This window comes from Mirounga angustirostris, unplaced genomic scaffold (genome assembly GCF_029215605.1).
Source record: "Mirounga angustirostris isolate CCGP_5_RB_7025 unplaced genomic scaffold, mMirAng1.0.hap1 SCAF_6, whole genome shotgun sequence".
Taxonomy (NCBI): Eukaryota; Metazoa; Chordata; class Mammalia; order Carnivora; family Phocidae; genus Mirounga; species Mirounga angustirostris.
Window position 1 is genome coordinate 1653343 of NW_026991714.1, and position 22985 is coordinate 1676327.

At 52.0% G+C, this 22985-nt stretch overlaps 2 protein-coding genes across 5 annotated transcripts in view; one reads left to right on the plus strand and one right to left on the minus strand.

Annotated features, from left to right (window-relative positions):
* GON4L (gon-4 like) overlaps positions 1 to 2601 on the minus strand; it is a 68265-nt gene extending 65664 nt beyond the window's left edge. Inside the window, exon 1 of the mRNA XM_064593685.1 lies at positions 2460 to 2601. The gene's annotated coding sequence lies outside the window, so the exon portion shown is untranslated. The remainder of the gene's footprint in view (positions 1 to 2459) is intronic.
* On the plus strand, positions 12 to 20340 carry SYT11 (synaptotagmin 11). 4 transcript variants are annotated; one of them, XM_064593698.1, is made up of 5 exons: positions 12 to 164; positions 604 to 1761; positions 7507 to 8333; positions 16620 to 16743; positions 17255 to 20340. In XM_064593698.1, the coding sequence occupies exons 2-5, from the start codon at positions 1728 to 1730 to the stop codon at positions 17563 to 17565; spliced, it is 1296 nt and encodes a 431-aa protein (XP_064449768.1). In that variant the 5' UTR covers positions 12 to 164; positions 604 to 1727; the 3' UTR covers positions 17566 to 20340. The 4 variants fall into 4 exon arrangements, with proteins under 4 accessions (XP_064449768.1, XP_045732552.1, XP_045732553.1 ...); XM_045876596.3 differs by having other exon boundaries at positions 12 to 1761; XM_045876597.3 differs by having other exon boundaries at positions 12 to 1761; positions 16620 to 16740.
* The last annotated feature ends 2645 nt before the right edge of the window (positions 20341 to 22985 follow it).

The window sequence follows — 22985 nt, forward strand, 5'->3', positions numbered from 1 at the left end:
GGTCCCTGGCTTTTTTCGTCCGTGGAGCTGCCCTCCTCTAAGCAAAGCCGGGGGTTGCGATGCAGTGCTGTAGTTTGACAGCCAGCCCTTCCCGCCGCAAGATACCTGGAATACGGGACCGAGGAAATGGCGAATTCATACGATCGCAGAACGAGGACTCCCTGGTTTGTACAAATAGTGCCGTTTCCCGAATAAAACGAAGGCAGCCTGGGACTCATCCCACAGGGATTACTCCTGTCTGTATAACACTCTCCATTCCACAGAATGCTTTCACTTACGTTATCATAGGTGATCTGGTCTTCACAATGAACCCTGTGGGACAATGGCTATCATACCTTCCAATTTACACAGAACAAATTTCGGGCTCAGCTGGGAGGGTGATTTCGCAAACACACAGCTATCAGGGGAAATCAGGTGTCCTAGCTCTGGCTTCTAATGCACACTGATCCAGTGCTCGGGAGGGTGCGGGGGCAGAGTGGATGTTCACTCAATACATGGATTTTGAGTGAATAAATTATTTCTAGAACCATGTTCTTTCCACTTTGCTAGAAGGACAGAATGTCGAAGCTGAGAAAAAACACACTCAGCTGTCTCCGTTTACAGGTGAATCACCAAAGATGTTTATGCATTTAAATAATTTGACCTGATCCTGTCTGTAAACAAGATGAAAGCATCCACAGTCAAAAAGAAGGGTGAAATTGCAGTAATCATGGAGATTACTGCCAGGATTCTACAAACTGAATCACCCTACCTCTCCCAAATGCCAAGGAAGTCTCTAGAAGCTTGGAGTTTCGTCCGTGTCCTGTTCTTCAACCTACAGAATACACAGATCTGTTGGTTTGCTCGCTCGCTCTGCCCTTCTCTCTCCCATTGTGTGTGTGTGTGTTGAAAGTTTTGGAAGAGAAATACCCAGCACAGGTGAACTTTGACACACCTCACTAGTCTTTTTTTTTTTTTAACAGCTTTAATGTACACACCACAAAACCCATCCGTAGATGGATTGTAGCATTTTACTTCTATAATTATTCCCAGTAAATTTTCAGAGTTGTGCAACCATCACCTGGTTTAGTCTTTAATCAGACCTTCTGAAGTTTACGAAGTCTCTGTAATAACCCTTAGTGGTCTCAGAAATGCGTAACTATACTGGCAAATGATACTGAAATGCAGGCAGTACAGAATTTTCTTTTTCCACAATCCTGGGCTCCCTGCCACCCAGAACATTCTGCTGCTGTATTTAGCCCGGGGAAGGGAATCACAGGATCTACTGGACCTCATAGAAAAAAGTACCTACACCTCTTGGGCCGCTGGGCTTCCCCCTTACGGACCCACAGCGCGCCAGTGGGCGGGGTCTTATTCTCAAGCAGTCTCGGCAACCGCAGGGGTCCTCTCGCCGAGAGTTTCCGGAAAGGGGCGGGGCCTGGCCTCCGGAACTTTTCGGACGGAGGCGGAGTCTTCTGCCGAGGGCCGTTCGGAAGAAGGCGGGGCCTACCTCGCATCAGGACCAGTCTGGCTGCACCTGCATCCTTCGCTCAGAGCATCCCTGGAGCATCTTAGGAGGCGGCCGCAGCTGGCAACCAGGGGCCCGACCGTCGCAGGAGGCGTCCGCCAGACACCTTCCCCCTCCCCTGAGCTAGCGCTCTACAGCGGCGGCCTCGGTGCTGACCGGGCGCCCCCAGACTCGTCCGACCCTTGAAAAGGCGTTTATAGCAATAGCCTCTGGTTACGACATGGCTGAGATCACCAATATCCGACCTAGCTTTGGTAAGTGGAGTCGGGAAAACTAAGCCTGGGGCAGTGGGCACCGCCGCAAGGCCAGAGGGGCCCAGTGCTGGGAGGGGGCGAAGCCCACATCAGGGCCTTCCAGCGCCGGCCCCGCTAGGATGGGGCCTGCCACGGCGGCCGGCGGCGCCTGAACTTGAGCTGCGGGCTGCAGGGGCCGGCCCGGCGGGGGGCTCGCTGGGGTCGTGGGTCCCGACGGACGCGCCAACCCGTGTGGGCCGCGTCAGCGCTCTGCGGGGTGGGAGTGGGGGGGCAGGACGCGGGCCCCCCCCCCCGGGCGCGCAGGGCGGTGCCCCGTGCTCCCCCTCCCACTGCTCGGGCTGCGGGGGAGGGCGGCGGCGGGGGATGGGCGACAAGATGGCAGCTGGGGGGCTGGGGGTGCGTGGGCTGGGGGACGGCCGCGGAGCAGCCAGGGCTGCGGGGGCGCGGGCGCGGGGAGCCCTGCCCAGCCGGCGGTGGGGCGCGGGGCGCGGGGCCGGCGGCCGGCGGCCGCCGAGGACCCCCAAGTGCGGTTCTGCACCGTAATGGTGGGTCCGTCCGATGCTACCAAATGGCGCTTGGCGCTGCCGAGCCGGGGATGACGTGATGTCTATTCTGGGCCTCCTGGCAGCGCCCAGGCCCCTCTTCCCGGGCCTTTGTTCCCTGTTTCCCTGGCTGGCCTTTTCGAAAGGGGGACTCACCGCGCTGGTGCCGGCGGGGGCGCGGGCCCGGCCGGGGGGAGGGGCAGAGAGGCCGGGCCCGGGGGAGGCCGCTTTGTGTACCCGGCAAGGCATTACGTCATCGCGGAGCGGCTGGTCCCCGACCCGGGCCTCCAGGCTCCAAGCTCGGCTGCACTCCCAGGGGCAGAGAGTGGAATGGAAAATAGGGAGGAAGACGGGAAAGAAAAGCTGGATAAGCAAGTTTTTTCCTTTTGGGGGCTTCCTCCAAAATGTGCTAGGGTTGCAAACTTCCTGGGTTATGCTTTCCTGGTTGAAAAATAAAGGAGTTGCCCTGCTTCTCCCTCACTTCCACCCCAGCTTGGCTGAGTTGCCGTCAGCCGAGGATTCCTTCATATCCCCTAAGAGAGTCTATCTTTCAGACAGTCCAGAAGGTTTGAGCATCCAGACAACAATTTTTAGGGTGGGGCCACAATCCAACTAGGAAATGGCTCTTCTCATTCCCCAGTAAGAGGTTCATGGAAATGAGCTCTCCCACTTCAATATCAGGAAGAAGACATCAGATCAGGGGAAGTATCCAGAGAGCAAATCACACCCATTAGCTACTGGTTCCCACTGATTCCCCAAGGCTTAGCTGTGTTTCTTTCTTCCACTCCACCTTCTGCATCTCTATCTCTGAGTCCTAAATTTACAACACAGTTGTCCCTTTTGTAGTCACATGAGCACTCCATGATTTTTCTTTCTGCCCTTTCTCTTTTGTCTTATGCCTTCCTTCCAACATATTCTTTTCTCTAATTGCAGTTCCAGATTCCTTGGAAAGTTAGAGCATGTGGAGCATAATATAGTGGTTTCCTTTAGAAGGAATATTAGTGGAAAAGAGAAAAGAAATTACTTCAACTTTTACATACTCTCATTTTATTTAATCCTTACAGCATTCTCCGGTGTAGGCATTATTATATATATTTGTCAGATGAGGAAACTGAGGTTCAGTGAGACAAAATAACTTGGGTCAAGTCAAACAAACAGCAAAGGTAGTGCTAGGACTTAAACCAATGTCCCGCTGATTCCAAAGTCCATTGTCATTTCACTGTATCACCCTGGCCCACTTGACAGGGAAAAGCTGTTTTAGTAAAAGGGAGTGTCAACAGCAGGTCTGGTCCAAGGCTGAGAGGCGGGGCACAGCCCAGAGACGTCTTACGGTCTTTGGACGTATACAGGGGTCCTACATAGCTGCCACTTCCGACGTTCTCACATCCCATAGAGTACTTCATTTCAAATGCCTTAGCCCTTGGGAGGTGCACCCAGCCAACACTCAATTAGCCGTGACCTTGGAGGACAAAAGGAGCAAGCAGCACAGTCACTGCAATTTATGACTACTTTAAAACCCTGACTTCAGCCATTAGTTCCAACTTCCTTTTCCCACCAAGCTTTTGATGAAAGCAAGACAGAGGGTTCCTAGTTTCAGCATCTCTGATTTTCTAGTTCACTGCCTTGGGTGTGGAGGAGAGAGGCAGGGGTTAACAGATACTAAAACAAAGAAGAAAGAGGGGGAGAAGTGGGAAAGCAGGTGGAGGAGAGTGCCTGGAAGAGTCTACAGATAGCTTCACAGGTTTGTCTTCTTTTCCTTCCCTGTCCTGAGACATGGGAATCCTTCTTCTTCTCTCCCCATCCCGCCTCCATTTTCTAACAGCAAATGTGGAGGCATCAGTGGGCACTCTCCAGACCACAGAGTAAATCTATGGTGGAGCCAAAAGGATCACTCAGATGTCTCCCAGCCTGGGCCTTTATATCTCTCTTTTAAATCATTCTCAAAAATGTACCTGTCTGGTTGGTTTCCTGCTTTCCTCGTCTCATGGAGGTAAGCTCTTCACTGTCATTAATCAGTAGCAAGCAGTTTTCAAGAAAGTCCCTGATTGGTGAGCAGAGAGACACTTTCTCAGATTGTGCCCATTTTCATTGACCATGGAATCCAATCAGTTTTTCAGCTGTTTACTGAGCTCCCTTTAGATGCAAAGACTCAAGGACTCAGAGATGGGCAGGATGTTATTTCCGCCAGCTTTCAAGGAGCTTCCTACCAAGGCTGCTCGCATTTTGTGAAGCCTGTCCCTAACAACTCTTATTCCACTTGATATTTGAGAAACAGTATTATTATTTAGTATGGCCGTGGACATGGTCACCTTCATTTATTTTGTTAATGGCTTTACTCCTTCTCTGTACTGTATTATTAAAGGATGTAACCCCTTCTTTTCTTGCCTGACCCCAACCTTCATAGAATCATGGAAGGTTGGGGAAAGAACTTCAGAGACATTTAGTCCAATCCCTACTGAAGAAATCTCTTTTAGAATATGCCTCACCAACGGAGATCCAACCTCTGAAAGTTTCCAGTTGGAGAGTCATTGCCTCATGAAGCAATCTGAGCCATTGTGAGGCAGTTCTAATAATAATTTGACTCTTTTCACTGAGTCAGAGTCTGTCTTCTTGTAGCCTCCTGCCCTCCAACGTACAATCCAACCAGACCTCTTCCATCCAAAGGCCTTCAATAACTAAAGAAATTTATTATTCCCAGAACACTCAGCTCCAATTCCTTCAACTTTTCCTCATTTGGTATGGTTTCCTGGTCTTTTATGACCCTGATTATCCATCATGTAGAGACGCTCTGGTGTCAGGCAGACCAGGGTTTGGATTCCATCACTGCCATTTGCAACTACGTGTCCTAAGGCAGATTTGAGTACCCAGGCTCCTCAGTTATAAAGTGGGGATATCGGTGGTACCTAGTCAACGAGTTCTTTGGTTCAGAGGGAGCTCTGGCGCAGGGTCTGGCAGGGACACAATAAACGTGCACAAGAAAAGAGCAGTTGTTATTCTTGTCCGTGCTAGGCAGAACAGGATATATGTCATGACCGGCGCAGATTAAATCATACTACCCCCACCCCCCATCATCTGGACATATTCACAGTATTCATAGTATGGGTTGGCATCAGACTTGTGGTCACCTGAACAACTACTTTTTTTTTTCTTGAGAGAGAGAGAGCGCGCGCACACGTGTGCACATGGTGGGGAGGGGCAGAGGGAGAGAGAGAATCTTAGGCAGGTTCCACGCCTAGCACCGAGCCCGATGCGGGGCTCAATCGCACAACCCTGAGGTCAGGACCTGAGCCAAAATAAACAGTCATGTGCTCAACCAACTGAGCCACCTGGGCGTCCCACAACTAGATTGTTTTTGCTCAGACTTGTCAAGTAAGGTCTCCCGTTGTGTATTGATAGGTTTTGAAGACCAATATAGAATTTTACATTTGTCTTTGATATATGTAATCATATTGACTCACTTTTCCAATGTGTGGGGGCTGTTTTGAATTCACTGATTCATTTGTTCTCTGAATACTTTACTAGGTGCCACGTGATTCTAGGACGTGGGGATATAGCAGTGAACAAAACAGACAGTCAGGGGGCACCTGGGTGGCTCAGTCATTGAGCGTCTATCTTTGGCTCAGGTCATGATCTCGGGGTCCTGGGATCGAGCCCTGCATTGGGCTCCCTGCTCAGTGGGGAGCCTGCATCTCCCTCTCCCACTCCCCCTGCTTGTGTTCCCTCTCTCGCTGTGTTTCTCTCTGTCAAAAAAAAAAAAGACAGTCACTATTCTTACCAATCTTCTCTGGTAAGGGAGGACAGACAAAATATGTCAGGAGTAATAAGTGCTATGTAGAAAAATAAAGCAGAGCAACGGAGATAATATCTCACTGGGGGCAGCCAGGAGATACTTTTCTGGTGAGGTAAGGTTTGCGCAGAGGCCTGTAGTGAGTGAGGCAGTGAGCCGGGCAGATACGTGGTGGAAGGGTGTTTCAAGAAGATTCTGGAATGTGTTAAAGTCATATTCGTTTCCTTAGTTCTCCCTGCCCTACCCAAGTCTTCCCCTAAAAGGTAACACGGAAAAATAGAGGTCTTTTATGGAGACCTTTAAGGCCTAAACCCAGCTTGGCTTCAGTGGACTTAAGGGGGAAAAGAAACCCCAAACTGGTTAAGGGGCCCCACTTGTATGGGAAAGGACAAGAGTAAAAGAAGGAAACAATGTTTCTCGTCGGTATTTGTTCATTTGGCAAATATGTACCAAGTACCAGCTCTGCATTTTTGGTGCTGGTGAGACAGAAATGAACAAAATAGAAAAAATCCCAGTCCTGGTGAAACTTATTCTCTAGTGAAGATATGTTTCTTGTAGTAAAATCATGTACGTGTGTGTATTATGTGTGTGCACATGGGTGTGCGTGTCGCTGCGTGTGAGAAAGGTAAGATGTAAGGAGAAAGGTACGCAGGGCGAGGACTCGTGGGTCTCAGCAGGAAGAAGGTTGAACTTTTATTGTACGGCGGTCAGGGAAGGTGATGCTTGAGCAAAGGCCTGACATTTCCACAGTCCTTATTTCTTCCTATTTAAAATACAAGTATTTGGGGGAAAAATAAGTAAAATAAAATAAAACAAGTGTTTGGAGCTAGGAGCTGAAATTTGGAGCAAGTTTTAAAGTACTCAGATCCAGCTTTCTTTTTACCACCTACCCGCCTTTACCACCCTGAACACCCTCCCCGGACCACCCAGAGTCAGCCCTACATCCTTCCACCCCAATGGCCATTCCGTCGACACGAGCCCACTGCAAACCCTGTACGGGATGCCGTGGAACATTCTGCTGAAGCCAGACGTGGCCCTATGTGCTGTGTAATGGCTCAGGTAAAAGGTGACTTTATAACACGAGGCAGCTTTATGTGAAACACAAATCGGTAAGAGGGAACCAAGTCCTTAAGTGCTAAGAGAAGGCCAAGAAAAGAACAGGCAGCCGGGTTGGGGCCCTTTAGGGAAGGCTTCCTGGAGAAGCGGAGGATCCCATGCAGGTCTGGTGGGAAGGAACAGCCCTGGATCGGTGGGACAGGATGGCTGGGGGCCTCTCCCAGAGGGGGGCTTCTAAGCCTGGACGAGCGCCTGTTGCTGTGCAGGCTTGGTTGCAGGTCCCTTGGCTCTGCAGGGAGGTCGGTCTGGACAGGGGGCTGAGGTCCACCTGCCTTGACACCCTCTGGTCTCCACCTTCAGATGTGTCCCCAGTGGTGGCTGGCCTCATCGGGGCATCTGTGCTGGTAGTGTGTGTCTCGGTGACCGTCTTTGTGTGGACATGCTGCCGCCAGCGTGCAGAGAAGCAGCACAAGACCCCACCGTACAAGTTTATCCACATGCTCAAAGGCATTAGCATATATCCAGAGACCCTCAGCAACAAGAAGAAAATCGTCAAAGTGCGGAGAGACAGAGGTGGCCCTGGGAGGGAAGGAGGGCGCGGGAATGTGCTGGTGGATGCGGCAGAGGCTGGCCTGCTGGGCCCCGACAAAGGGCCCAAGGGGCCCAGCTCTGGCTCCTGTATAGACCAGTTACCCATCAAGGTGGACTATGGGGAAGAACTGAGGAGCCCCGTCGCGAGCCTGACCCCCGGGGAGAGCAAAAGCACATCTCCGTCATCTCCAGAGGAGGATGTCATGCTAGGAACCCTCACATTCTCCGTGGACTATAACTTCCCGAAAAAAGCCCTAGTGGTGACGATCCAGGAGGCCCACGGGCTGCCGGTGATGGACGAGCAGACCCAGGGTTCTGACCCCTACATCAAAATGACCATCCTTCCCGACAAGCGGCATCGGGTGAAGACCAGAGTGCTGCGGAAGACGCTGGACCCCGTGTTTGACGAGACCTTCACCTTCTACGGCGTCCCATACAGCCAGCTGCAGGACCTGGTGCTGCACTTCCTTGTGCTCAGCTTCGACCGCTTCTCCCGGGACGACGTCATTGGGGAGGTGATGGTGCCGCTGGCCGGCGTGGACCCCAGCACGGGCAAGGCGCAGCTGACCAGGGACATCACCAAAAGGAACATCCAGGTGAGGAGCAAGAGTGTGTCGGGGAGGGCCAGGAGGTTGGGGGAGAGGAGATCTCAGGGAACAAGTGGAAGGGCAGGGCCTGTATGAACGGCGGGGAGGGGCTGTAGGATCAAGAATCAGCAGGGACCAAAGTAAGACGGAGGGCCTGCTCCAGAAGGAACTTCGCGAGGAGAGAGGGACAGGTAGGTAGCTGCTGGAATTTCACTTCGTGGGTGGCATCCTGACACTAAGTCCAGCTTACTTGGAGCAGGCTCGTCCCCACCAGTCCTAGACCCTCATCCTATCGAGGACATGGGGCTGGTTTCTTCTCCAAAGTCCTGTGTGATCTTCTGCCAGTGAACCATGATGGGGCTTCAGTAATTCTGCCCTCAGCTTCCCTGTCCAGCCCCAACCAGGTCAGGTTAGGGTCCACCCCCGTGTAGGTTCGTGAGCTGCTTCACCTCCGAGCCCCACTCCAGGCCGAGCCCCTGCTGCAGACCCTCCTCCTCTGAGCCCTGGGAATGAGAGCGCACCCTCCTGCCTTCTCCCCACTGGGCCGGCATTGGCTCTTGAGTTGTAATTTCAGGGCTGTCAGAACCATGCCCCCACGCCCCCTGGTTCACGCGTTTCTTAACTGGGGGGGCAGTGTGGTTGTCCACTGAGCACTCCGTCCACACAGGCTGACATCACGCCCCAGCTCCCCGCTTCCCGGCCCAGGGGCACAGCTGGATCACTGCACCCTCCTAGGCTTCTGTTTCCCCATCTGTAAAATGGAGCTGATAACACCATCCTCCTCAGAGGGCTTGAGGATTAGAGGAGATGATGTGTCTGGCACACTGTTCCCTGGGGGAGAGAGACCATCTTGGCAACTGCCCCATAGTGAGTAGGTGCCTTGAAAGAGGTTGTTGGCATTTTAAATTTAGACTTTCATTCCTGTTCCAAGGTACAACCTGATAACAAGGGCTTTGAAGTCAAAGCTGAGTTTGAATCCAAATCTCGCCCGCTCCCTTAGCTCGGCTTAGCAACTCTGATCTCAGGTTCCCACAGGAATGAAGCAAGAGGATGCCTTTGCACAGCCCCTCGCGCGCAGTGACCCTCCAAGAAATCGGACCCACTATCCTTATCGTTGCCACTGTTTCTACTGTTAGTGAGGCTTGGTCGCCGGAGATGTATGTGGTTCGCAGACGTTTCTGTTCTGTTTTGACAAAGTAAAGGAAGGCAAGGGAGCCTGAGTCAGTGCAGAAGGAGGTGGGGGGTTCAGAAAGGGTGTCAGAGCCCCTGAAAACAACCGCACATCTTGCAGAAAGCTGCACGGCTTAGAGGCCATGCTTATCTCCTGATGCCCACCTACAAGCCCACACTGGACTCACTGGGGAGGCAGGGGGCTCGGGACTGGACAAGAGAGGCTTCCGGGCCAGTAGGGGCTGTGTGTGCAGTGAGCTCCAGGCACAAGGTGTATCCTCTACCGGGGGCACTGCCCCTCGGAGCGTGTCCCAGGCACCTGTCCCCCTGCCGCTGGCCCAGCCGTGCCCTTGCCCAGAGAACCGCTCGGCCTCGCAGCGGCCAGGAAGCCCAGGCGTTTTCAGAGTATTAGAGGGGTTTGATCAGGGCATCAGCACAGGTCCAAGGCCAAGACACAAGGAGACGTCCTAGAGTCCACCACAGCAAGGGCTCTTGTATCCTCTGGGGTTGGAGTCAGAAGCACCGATAGACACTGGGGCTGTGACCTGCTTTCATCCTGCTCCCTCCCCTCCCCCTTGCCTGTCATCTGTTTTCCTCAGGGTTCTGCCAAGCCCTCGGGGCTCGGGCTGGCTGACACCCCTTTCCTGCAGCCCCAGTGCCCCGCTGCCTGCCTTCCTCCAGCTGCCCAAGCCGTCCTTCCCTGTAGCCCCAGCTTGGTAGAGCCATCTCGCTGGCTGGACACCCCCAGACGGCTCATGCTCTCATAGCCCACAGCCGAGGGCAGCCAATGGCTCTGTGCCAAGCTGCAGCTGGGAAGAGACTGGCCAGGAAAGGGACTGGTGTGGGCTGGGAACAAAACAGCCTCAAATCCAGGACACTGGCCAGGACAGACAACGACGTTTGCCAAAGTGCCAGGGGCTCTTGGCAAGAGCCAGGTTTCTTTCCACTTTATTAACTCCCTTCAGGAGGGACAAGCCAGGGCTAGGATCCTAAGCAACACGTCCCCTGGGAGAGGCCCAGACAGGACACACAGAGGCTGTGCGCCCCTGCACCAGAGCTTTCCAGCCTCCTGGACATCCTGAGCGTGTTTCCCGAGCCGGCGCCTGTGGGCAGGGCTGTGTTCCGTCCTGAGCCATGGCTGTCACCGTGCCGGCCTGGCCGCTAGTCCCCAAGCCTCCCTGCAGTGCAGCCTCCGCGTGTCTCCCAGTCCTCCCTGCCGTGGCCAACAGTCTGCCCTTTCTGGATCTCCCCTTGGCTCACCAGTTAGAGCTGCTCTGAACCGTTCCACACTCTGTAAAGAGCTTTTTCTGGTCTGTGGAAGGCATCCCCTTAGAATACGGGGCCAAATTATCTTCTCCCACCCAGAGGCCTCAGTGGGGACTGGTGAGAATTGCACTTTCCCCCCCGCAGCTGCATTTCCTTAGCAGAAACTGCATTTCCCCTCCTTAGCAGAAAAATTGCCTCTTGTCCTTTCCATTATCCACTGCAGTCCAGCTGAGGAAGCCCAGGACTGGTCATCCTCTCTGACCCTTCCATCTCGCTCCTTTCTCTGGGCCAGCAATCACCGTCTCTCTAGGTCTCATCTAGGCTGGACCAGGAAGGCTAATGGGATCACCGAGAGCACTCTCAGCTCTTATGAATATATAAGACGTAGGAAGCATTAAAAATTAACCCTTGATGGGGCGCCTGGGTGGCTCAGTCGTTAAGCGTCTGCCTTCGGCTCAGGCCATGATCCCAGGGTCCTGGGATCGAGCCCCGCATCGGGCTCCCTGCTCGGCAGGAAGCCTGCTTCTCCCTCTCCCACTCCCCCTGCTTATGTTCCCTCGCTCGCTGTCTCTCTCTGTCAAATAAATAAATAAAATCTTTAAAAAAAAAAAAAAGCTAATTCTTGAGTCTAACTCAGAGATCAGAGATTTGGGGCATTATGTATACTGTGATTTTTCACTAATAATCAAGGGTTAACTTTTTTTTAAGATTTAATTTATTTATTTGACAGAGAGAGAGACAGCAAGAGAGGGAACACAAGCAGAGGGAGTGGGAGAGGGAGAAGCAGGCTTCCCGCCGAGCAGGGAGCCCGATGCGGGGCTCGATCCCAGGACCCTGGGATCATGGCCTGAGCCGAAGGCAGACGCTTAACAACTGAGCCACCCAGGCGCCCTCTAGGTTTTTTTTTGTTTTTTTTTGTTTTTTGAGGGGCAGCTTTTTTTCTAATATTTTATTCAGGACATTTTTTTAAAGTAGGCTCTCCACCCAACGTGGAGCTTGAACTCACAACCCTGAGATCAAGAGTCTCCTCTCTTCCGACTGAGCGAGCCAGACACCCCTCGGATAAAAATTAACCTGAATTTACATTCCCGTAATAAATCTCCCACAGGGAGAAGGAGGTGGTCCAGAGAGGGCGAGGGGATAAAGAACAGAAGTAACTGGCCAGTGGGTCAGGCAAAGTTGTTGGACTCCCCCAGTCTCTTCAGGTCATTGTTTTCCAAATCACTTCCTGTCTTTCCTGGGCCGCATCTGGTGTTGATGGCCTGTGACAATGGTCATGGGAATGACAGGATTATTAAAATCTCAGATTTGGAAGGACCCTGAGAGGTCCCACAGTGGAGCCAGAAGGGACTGAAAAGAAAGAAACGAGCCAGGAAGAGGGTAGCTGTGCTTTCATATCGGGGAGAAGATGAGGGATGTTCTTGTTTCTCTTGTTTTCCCATGACTGTGAGTTGTGTGGAGGTGGCCCTTGGGACTTCTAGCCCCATTGAAGGTGTGCTGAGGATGTGCGGGTCCACCTAGTGCAAAGGCCCTGTGGCTGGACAGTCACTCTGGGAGGGGCTCTGCTGATTACAGGGAACAGAGCCTCACCTGAGCACTTCCTTCATCTGCGTGTCTTCTTTAAGACCTCTAGTCCACTGAGGGCGACCGGAGCCCGCTGTCTGAGAGCAAAGCCTCCCAGCTCTTTCAGGCGTGGATAAGACCCTTTCTGCCCCTGTGCTTCCGCCTGCCTCACTAGGCTGGGGGGGCTGGGAAATGGAGCTCGCTCCCAGCGCCTGACAAAGAGCCCTTGAGAAAGAACCATTGATGATGCTACTTGCAGTGGGAATTGGGTGGAAAGAGAAGGGGGGGAGGGACGTGAGATCTGGCCTTTGGTGCAGAGTAAGAGCGGGACAGGCGTTCTGCCGTGTAAAATGGCCAGAGGTGGGGGGAGGTTAGATGGAGAACAACTGCCTGAGGGGTGATTTTAGGGGAGAAAATTATTAGAAGGGCAACCGGAAGTTGTCCACTTTCCCAAAGCTAGGGAAGGAGCTTGGGGATTTAGATTTTACAAACATTTCGCTCTAATGGGTGATTTACAAAACACAGTTTTAACCAAATAATTAGGAAATCCAAGCTATAATTTTATAGTCAAGGCTTTTTTTTTTTACAAATAAAACTCTTTGTTTTTTGTTTTTTTTTAATCATCGGGTTTATTTTATTTACTTATTCATTTTTAAGTAGGCTCCACCCCCAGCGTGGGGCTTGAACTCATGACCCGCCATCAAGACTTGCATGTTCCATGACTGAGCCAGCCAGGTGCCCCTCAGAAACTCTTTGTTTTTCAAATCAAGTTTCTCTCTTTTTTTTTTTTTTAAAGATTTTATTTATTTATTTGAGAGAGAGAGAATGAGAGACAGAGAGCATGAGAGGGAGGAGGGTCAGAGGGAGAAGCAGACTCCCTGCCAAGCAGGGAGCCCGATGCGGGACTCGATCCCAGGACTCCAGGATCATGACCCGAGCCGAAGGCAGTCGCTTAACCGACTGAGCCACCCAGGAGCCCCAAAATCAAGTTTCTCTTTTCCCCTTCTTCTGTATAGTTCAAATTGTTTTTTTTTTTTTTAAGATTTTATTTATTTATTTGACAGAGACAGCGAGAGAGGGAACACAAGCAAGGGGAATGGGTGAGGGAGAAGCAGGCTTCCCGCCCAGCAGGGAGCCTGACGCGGGGCTCGATCCCAGGACCCCGGGATCATGACCTGAGCCGAAGGCAGACGCTTAACCGACTGAGCCACCCAGGTGCCCCTCAAATTGTATTTAAAGACTGTATGTGCATATTCAAGGGTGGTCCAGGCACAGACCTCAAATCGAGCTCACATTTCCTTATTTGTGGACTGGGCGGGGAGTGCGGCCCAGACCAGCCCAAAGTTCTTTCAGGATCAGTGCACCGGAGCTCTCCGTGGTGGTGGAAATGCACTCTGTCTGCCCGAGGACACTCGAAATACGGCTCGTGTGACTGAGGAGCTGAAATTGTCATTCTATTTAATTTTAATGAATTAAAACTTAAATGTAAGTGGACACATGGAGCTAGTGCCCCTGTTTTGGACAGCTCTGTTCTGAATGTTCTTCGATGGCATTTAATTCTCTTTTTCATGTGTGATTCCTCTCCTGATGTCATTTGGCTGTAGCTAATAGTAAAAATGAGTTTACATTCTCTAATTGGGGTGTGACTCATGTCAAAAGGAAGCAGGCCAGAATAACACTGGTTGGCAAGGGTTTTTAAACTGGGATTTTAAACTGGCTGAGGGTACTTCCCGTGGACGTAATCAAGAGCTGACAACATCTATGTTATGGGTAAGGAAAAAATGTGGGCCTTCAATCTAGCAGAGAAAAGCCATGAAAATCCTTTTTCAAGTCTGTTCTCTTTGGGACTTCAATTTCAAAAGCTAAAGTCTAAGTTTACATTTTAGTCATCTTATGCCCTAGGAGAGACATTTCCCTACATTCCTGGAATGACATAGAGCCTCAGGACAGTTTCTGAACCATGTGAAGTATTAGTACAATTTCATTCCTTGAGACGAGTTGGGCCTCGTAATCAAAGCACAGACGTTGAGGTTTCTCTCCTTGTTTTTCACTGATGAGCTAATTCTGTGATTTTCTGTTGTTGTTCCCGCACAGATTGCACCCCCCTCCCAGTAGGGAGTGCTTGCTGAGAGTAGGCTTCCCCCTCGAACCCCTTTCCATCCCCCTTTCCCTCCCCCTTTTCAGCCGACCCTGAGTAGACGCACGATAAGTCATTTTGTGTGTCTGTGACAAATGGAAGGCCGGTGGTGGGTACAGTCTGTTCTTGCTCAATCAGAGAACACTTCCTGGGGTAGGTGCCATTTCTTTGGGGCTTTGTAGACTACAAGGAATAAGAGTTGGTAGTAGGGGGATTTTTGTCCCAAATTTCCTTATTTTGTCCAATATTCCTGGAACCCCACCTCCTTTTGTTTTCCTTCTTCCAGCCTCATCCCTAATTTATAAACCAGAAACACACAAAATTTTTAAAAATTATTTATTTATTTATAAAAGATTTTACTTATTTATTCGACAGCGAGAGAGTGAACACAAGCAGGGGGAGCGGCAGAGAGAAAAGCAGACTCCCCGCTGAGCAGGGAGCCCAATGCGGGGCTCGATCCCAGGACCCCAGGATCATGACCTGAGCCGAAGGCAGACGCTTAACCGACTGAGCCACCCAGGCATCCCAATTTTTTCAAAAATTAAAAAAAAAAAAATGAGAAAACAAAAGAAACATAAAAAAAATAAATAAAACAAAAACAATAAGCGAGAAACACAAGAAATTGCCCTCCACTTCGGTGAGCTCTTCTTGAGACGCGTCCTGCCCCGTGCTCACCTCTGCTGCGGGCGCCTCCTCCGCAGCCTGACGCACCAGCCTTGGGGCCCGTCGCCCTTCAGTTCGTGCTCCAGCCTCGCCAGAACAATACTAGTCTTCGTGAACAGTAACACAGCAACAAGTGTGTCCCTCCGGGGCCGGCAGCCGCAGCCCCACCTGTGAGCTCTGGCTGGCTCTGCTGTTTGGTTAGAAGCCCCCCGCCCCGCCCCAGTCTCCCTCTCTGTCGCCCGCCCCACCTCCCACCAGCATCCAAGGGCAGCACCTCCCCTCCCACCATCCTTGGAACACAGTGGACCCAATGCCCTCAGAGTCCGCATTCTGCCGCCTGTCCTGACCCGTCCTCCCTCCGTACGTCGCCTCTCCTCCTCCTCCTCACCTTCCTAAACTCAGCCCGGAGGTCAGCCAGCAAGCCCTCCCCTGGGTCCCCCAGCAGCACTCAGACGGGCTCCTTACTACTCTGATGAGGGCAGGTGTGTTTGTCTGTCTCTTCTGGGCACGGTAAGCTCCTTGGGAGCAAGAACGAGATCCTAGGCGCCTGGCCAGCTCAGTCACTGGAACACGCAGCTCTTGATCTCAAGGTTGTGAGTTCGAGCTCTACATTGGGTATAGAGACAACTTAAAATTAAAAAAAAAAGAAAAGAAAAAATGGGAAAAATGAAAAAGAGAAAGAAAAACAAGAAAGAACCAGGTCCTATCGGCTCTGGACCCCCAGCACATAGCAATGTATCCAAGTATTGTTTAAAATGTCCTTTGGTGGCCAGAGCATTTTTTCATTTTCCAAGCAGAGCCTAGAATACAATTCAAAGAGGGGAAGCCCAAGCTGTGGGCACCGGGGAGGAGGCCAGCTTGGCTCGAGAAGACACTGGGAGGCGGACAGAGCAGGCGTGCGTACTCACTGTGCGGAATGGGGGGAAGTTCAGGAACCTGCCCAAAGCCAGGGGGTGAGAGAACAGCGAAGTGAAGGCTCAGCCCCAGGTCTCCTGCCTTCCACGTGGCATCCAGGCTCTAAAACTGTTATCGCAAGAACCGAATGAGGGAATGGGAGAGAATGCGCTTCTCTAGGCGTTGGCACAGGTAAACGTTTACCCGTTTTAATGTATTTAATCTTGCTGATGCTGTGAGGTCAGTGCTATTTTTATCTGCACCTTCAGACGAGGAAACTGGGGCACAGAGCCGTCAAGTTCTTGTCCAGGTCACACAGCAGGGGGGGCAGAGGACTTGAATCCAGACCAGTCTGGCCTGAGACTCGCGCTCATGAATACGAGGCGAGGCCACCTCTCCATGCCGTCGGTTTCATTTAGTATCAGGACTGTAATGAGAATGTGTCCGTTTCCCCTCCCTGTTAAACATGGTAGTAACACACTGGCGGGATGCACAGCTTCCGTGGCCCTCCGCAGCCCCCCCGCCCTGGCCTCTGCACACCCACTGTCCCTGCCCTGCCCCCGCCCCGGCCAGGACTCTCATGTGCTGTTTCCTCTTCGTAGAAGTGCATTAGCAGAGGGGAGCTCCAGGTGTCTCTGTCCTACCAGCCCGTGGCACAGAGGCTGACCGTGGTGGTCCTCAAAGCCCGACACCTGCCGAAAATGGACATCACCGGTCTCTCAGGTAGCAGCTATTTACCTCGACCTGCCTCGGGCCCCCTGGCCCCACGCCGCCCCGCCTGCACCCCCGACGCCCTTCGGTCCCCACCTGTTCCTCTGCGCATGGTCTCTCCCCGGTGACTACCTAGGCTCTAGATGTCCCTAGCGCGGGAGGGGCCCCGGGTGAGTGGACAGGGTTCGACGTTTGGTGAGGTGTCCGGAGGGGTGTCCTGACCTCTCCAAAACACAGCAGGCATCTGTGAGTCCCTGCGCCCTGGAAAATGCTTCCCAGTGTCATGGGCTTTCTTCACTCCTGACTTGGGGAAGTTGTTCTGTGCTGTTCCTGCTTGGTTCCCTTGGCCCCTCGCCTGGGCAGGCAGACCCACCTGAAGTCACAGTGCATCTGGTGTGCCGTCCCTGGAGACCATGTGTGAGTGGCCACCAGAGTTGAGCAACCCCCCCCCATGAAGCCACCATTTGAGAGGAGGACCGTGTCATGGGCCTGTCTCCCTTTTCTCTTGTCTCTTTGGTGGCCCCAGATCCTTACGTCAAGGTGAACGTCTACTACGGCAGAAAGCGCATTGCCAAGAAGAAAACCCACGTGAAGAAGTGCACTTTGAACCCAGTCTTCAACGAGTCTTTCGTCTACGACATCCCCCCTGACCTCCTGCCCGACGTCAGCATTGAGTTCCTGGTCATCGACTTCGACCGCACCACCAAGAACGAGGCGGTGGGGAGGCTGATCCTGGGGGCACACAGCATCACCAGCGGCGGTGCTGAGCACTGGAGGGAGGTCTGCGAGAGCCCCCGCAAGTCCGTGGCCAAGTGGCACAGTCTGAGCGAGTACTAGTCCCCCGGTGGGGACAGAGATGCCAGACGGGAGCAGACTTGGAACCTCCTTTTAGCTGTAGAAGATTTCTTACAAAACACACCCCACAAAGAACACCCCACATGACCACAGCTGCAGATCAGTTCTTAGCGATGACGATTTTTCTCCTTTGCAAGGCACTAGAAATCCTTTTTTTTAATGGGGAAAAAGAGAGGGAAGGGCCTCACAAGTCTATATATAACAATGTAACCTTATACTTGCATGTCTAATACAAACTGAAATTAGCCTAACTGCCAATATCAAGTTACAGATTTTGATCCATGAAAATCGTGTTTTGTGCTGAATTGTATTTGCTGATTACCTGAAATTGGCCTCTTTTTACTGGGCTTCTCTGGAGAGTGACTCCCGCCCCCCAGCTCAGCAGAAGGATGTTGTTTTGCTCATGGAAAACCTCACGGTGTCGTCATCCCCGTCTTGTCTCCTTCCCACCTCGGACAGCTCTGCTCTTTAACTGAGCTCAGGGTCCAGAGGTCTGTCGTGAGCCAAGAAACGAAGTTGGGGTGGATGAGGCCGGGTGTGCAGGGGAACGAGGATTTGGTTCTTGGTGCCGCGCCGCCGCGGGGAGGGCTCAGGGGCAGTCCGGGGTCAACTTGCGATGAGTACGCGAACACGGCCGACTTCGAGGTAGAGCTCGGGTCTAGGAAACCAGGGGTCTCCTCCGGAGAGAGCTTCGAAGGCTTCCAGTCCGGCCGGGGGCTCCAGGGAGCTGGGGCGTTCGTGGCTCGTGCGTGTGGGCAGAACGGTGCGTCCGCCACCCCCTAGCAGCCCCATGGCCAGATGACAGCCGTCTGCTGGTGTGAAGGATGAAACTGGCCTGTCTTTCCAGACATGCTGACCCATGAGAAGCTTGAGAGTTTTCTCAGGTAGCTTAGATGAGATTGGTTTTGCTTCATAAGGAAAAGGGCCTTCAGAAATTATTCTTTATCCTTAAATTTTTCAACTGTGGCTCTTAAAACTAAGGAAATGAGTGAAATGAGTAACTGGGAGTTAATGGGTAGTCAAGATAACCTGGGTTCTTTTCTACCATCCTGTCCCTCATAAGAGTGCTTAGTTCTTGGGTTTCACTGAGCGTCCAGACAAGGTGAAGGGCTGGGGGAGGCGCGGGGTCCCGATCCCCCCCCACCGCCGGCGGGCAGCCTGGCGGCGAGGGGGCTGCTGTCTCGCTGAGATTAGGGCTCCGGGCTCGCGGTCAGCCGCGGCTCTGGCGTCGAGACCTGTCGGAGGGCAGAGCCCGGGCCACAGGCCGTGAACCTGTCCGGCCAGCAGAGCTCAGGTTAGCAGCCGCCGGAGCCGAGGCCTCAAAGAGCAGGTCCACCCCCTCCGACCCGCTCCCGAGGCGGCTGGGCGTCCGTGGACAGAGCAGCAACGGTGCGTGTGATATTCTTTTAGCTCTTGTGGATTTAGGACCAGTCTGCTCCCTGGATCTTTTCGTTGTCCTTTTTAAAGCCTGGATTCTGAGCAGTGCTGAGCAGTTCTGAGCAGGCACAAAGCCCACTCTGTTCTTGCCCCTGCCCCCCGCCCCCACCCCCTTCATCTGACTCGCTCTCCCATCAGTGTGTCCACACCACCCGTCTCTAGCCCAAACTCCATGGAGTGTAAATACTGTATCATACGTAGAAGAAAATAATTTTTGTTTTCTAAAAATGCATTTTGAGATAGTTTAATGTAAATCTGACAGGAGCATTCTGAAGCCCCATTAGGAAAAAAATCTTAAATGCTTCCTCTTCATCGCCTTAATGTCTGAAGATCAGAAATTGCTGAGCAACCCGCTTTTGTTTCCTTCCCAGAAACAATGCAAAGCAACAGCCGTGGAGAGTCTGGTCTCTGCCCTGCTGAGTGTGACCTCAGCCCCTCCCGCCACAGGCCTGGGAAGGCCGCCTCGCCCCGCTCCTCTCCTCCCCATCCCTGGTAGCTTTCTCGCTCCCACTCTTCGGGTCTGTGGAGCAGCGGGTGGTGAGGTGACAGGGCGGGAACCAGCAGACAGCACAGGGCTCCTCCCTCCTACCTCACGCCTGATCCATCATGCCCTTGGCTTTGCTGTCCCCAAGTCTCTTAGCTGCCTTTGGCTTTCACACGTGCCCTCCCAGAGCTAGCCGATCCCGCCGAGGAGCAGCGCCTCCTCCCGAGTCAGTTGAAAGACGAGAGTCGCACCCAAGCTTTTGCACAAGGCATCATGGTCAGGAATGGGTTAGGGAGCGACCACTTCGGATTTTCCAAGAGTCAGGCCTTCTCTGCTGGTATCTTGATTCCTTTGGGAAGACAAGAGTTTTCCTTAATAACAAGTCCCTTTAGGAGTTATCCCTCCTTTCAGTTCTTCTCAGTGGAGGACAGCCAAGATGTACGTGTCCAGGAACATGCTCTCGCTAGGAAAGCAGAGAGGACTGGCTTGTGGGACAGGAGCGGCTTGCTCAGGAGAGGGAACGATGCAGGTCTTTTCTTGGAAGGCTTTTACTGTGGCCGCGATTGTGACGTTGCCCATTGCCCTCACCAGGATCCTTCTCCAATGTGGTCGCCTTTCTTTACCTTGTGTCTTCTCTTGTAAAAAAAGAAACTCAAAATAAATGTGTCAAATTAAAAAAAAAGAAAAAGAAAAAAAAAGAAAAACCCGGAAAAGCAAACTTGAATTGTGTGAAACTTCATAACGCTGTAATGCTAAGCTACAATATGTAATGCTATATTGTATGTGGAGTTTGTTAATGCACCACACAAGTGCAAAATAAAGACTGACTCACATTACACACAGGCGCACCAGTTTTCTTGGGAGCTGGGTGGCCGTGAGCGAGGTCAGCACTCAGACTCCAACAGAGTGATCTGGCGCACGCTTCCAGTGCGATCCCCACGTCCCCCAAAAATCCAGATCCCAGGGGCACCTGGCCTGCTCGGTCCAGGGGGCCTGCGACTCTTAGTCTCAGGGCTGTGAGATAAAGCCCCCCGTTGGGTGTAGAGATTACTGGAAAAAAAAAATGCAGATTCCAGGCTCCAGACTTAGAGTCCTTTCTCTAGTCCTTCTGTTTTCCTCTCAAAATGTCATTCCTCAGACCATAACCACCAGGAGAGAGAAGATGGCTTCAGTGCTCGTTAGCCTGTCCATGTAATTGGAAATATTTATACCCCAAAGCAATTCCAAGAGGGCTGATTCTGTTCTCTCATTCATTCATTCCTAACAAAGATTTGTCATTGAGAGCATACCATATGCCAGGTGCCAGGGACACAACACTGATCCCGAGGCACACAAGGACCAGCCACGATCAGATGTCCCACCAGTAAACATGCAATCACAGACTGAGAAAGGCTCTGAAAGAGAAGGAATGCAGGCTAACGCACCCCTCGGAGGTCATGCCCCGGGGTGCTCTGAGGACCCCTGCATGCCCTGAAGTCTGGAACAATGACTTTTCCTACCTTCTGTCCTGTGGAAATTGCCCTCGCTGTGTGCACGTGTTTCCTTTCTGGAAGCAGGAAAGGAAGCCCCCACTCTTAAGGTTTCAGTGAAGGAACTAAAAGTTTTTTAGGGGCACCTGGGTGGCTCAGTCATTCAGCATCTGCCTTCAGCTCGGGTCGTGGTCCCAGGGTCCTGGGATCGAGCCCCACATTGGGCTCCCTGCTCTGCAGGGAGTCTGCTTGTCCCTCTGCCCCTCCTCCCCTCCCCCCTCCCCCGTCCCGCTCATGTGTGTTCTGTTAAATAAATCTTAAAAAAATAATAAAAATAAAAAAGTTTTTAAAATGACAAGTAATACAATAAGCATATTATACAAAAATTGGAAAATAGAGAAAAGGAAAAAAAATTAGTGGGGATTCTAGAACCTTCCCAACCTTCTGTCTTCTAGTCTTATTTCCTGTGCGTTTTTTCCCTGAGGCGTCACACAGGGTCACTGTGGAAAACACATAATATAAAGTACAAGTTCACAGAAACCGGGAAAAACATCCGTCTACAGGGGAACATCACTAGTTTCCGCACACCTTCCCATCCGCAACTAGCTGGTGTTGCAATCATGGCCCACAGGTAATTTTGCATATTGCTTTCTCTCTAGGGGTAAGTCTGAAAAAATACTACGATAATACAACGATGGTAAAAGTATCTTGGCACTCAGTCAAGATGCTTTTGTCTATGATTAACAGGAAACCCAATTCAAATTGGCTTAAACACCAAGAACATGTACTGGTTCACCCAAGTGTAAGTCCACGGGCAGGGCCTGCTTCGGGGCACTCTGGCAAAATGTCACTAACACCGAGGGTCCCGGGTGCTTCCCGGGGGCCCACACGGACATGCAATGTCCGCTTAACCCTAACGGTTCCAGGGGAAAAGAGACTGCTTCAGGGCCACTCCCAGAAACCGTTAGCTTTTCTCTCCTCTAATCTCTGGCCCAAAACGGGCCACATGGTCATTGCTGAGCCTATCGGGCAAGAAGGATGGGAGTGTCTTTTGACCTGCCCTGGACCTGGGTGTGGGAAATGGATGGCTTCTTGCATAAGATGTCATTTCCTTTGGAAGGAGGAATGGGTGCCGGGCTGGAAGAGAATGTGGACCACATTGTTTTCCCTCCTCCAGCATCTGTCCGCCCACAGCGTCTTCTCCTATGATCTTCTTATAACAAACTCTGAGAAGAGCCGCCAACCTCATCCACCTCCCGTACCTTGTGGTTTGACGAGACAAACAGCCTAATACTTGGGGTCCTCTTTAAATGATTCCAGAGTGGGGCACCTGGGTGGCTCAGTTGCTTGGGCGTCTGCCTCCAGCTCAGATCATGATCCCAGGGTCCTGGGATCGAGTCCCGCATCAGGCTCCCTGCTCAGCAGGGAGTCTGCTTCTCCCTCTCCTTCTGCCACTTCCCGGGACTACTTGTGCTGTGTGTGTCAAATAAATAAAAGCTTAAAAAAAATAAATGATTCAAGAGCAAATCAGTTTAGCCACAGAGCATAATTTTTCAGAAACCTGAGAACATCTCTGTTCCTTTTTTTTTTTTTTTAACTTTAAGTCATAACTCCACCAAATGCAGGGCTGGAACTCACAACCCCGAGATCAAGAGTCGCAGGCTCCCGAAACTGGACATTTTCATGACTGACATTCACTCACACCAAATCCGTCCCGTCTGGCATTTTTCCAAGTTGACACTGAATTTTTCACCAAGGAGCAGGAGCAATCTTTCATTAATTCGTCCCCTTACCCCCCACCCCCATTCTCTACCACTCAGTCCGCATCTCTGACATGAGATTGTGCACATCAGAAGCAGAGGTGCCTGGGGACCCGGCTGGCTTGGCAGGCATGTGACTCTTGATCTCAGGGTGGGCAGTTCAAGTCCCCACACTGGGTGTGGAGCCTACTTAAAAAAAAAAAAAAATCAGAGGTCCCTGAAGAACAGAACTGAGCCACCAAGACCTGCGCT

Bases quoted from the DNA above. Each gene is read 5' to 3' on its own strand.
- SYT11 (XM_045876596.3), top strand. From the start codon at position 1,728: ATGGCTGAGATCACCAATATCCGACCTAGCTTTG. The intron at 1,762-7,506 runs GTAAGTGGAGTC...CTCCACCTTCAG, and splicing joins CAATATCCGACCTAGCTTTG to ATGTGTCCCCAGTGGTGGCT. The intron at 8,334-16,619 runs GTGAGGAGCAAG...TCCTCTTCGTAG, and splicing joins TCACCAAAAGGAACATCCAG to AAGTGCATTAGCAGAGGGGA.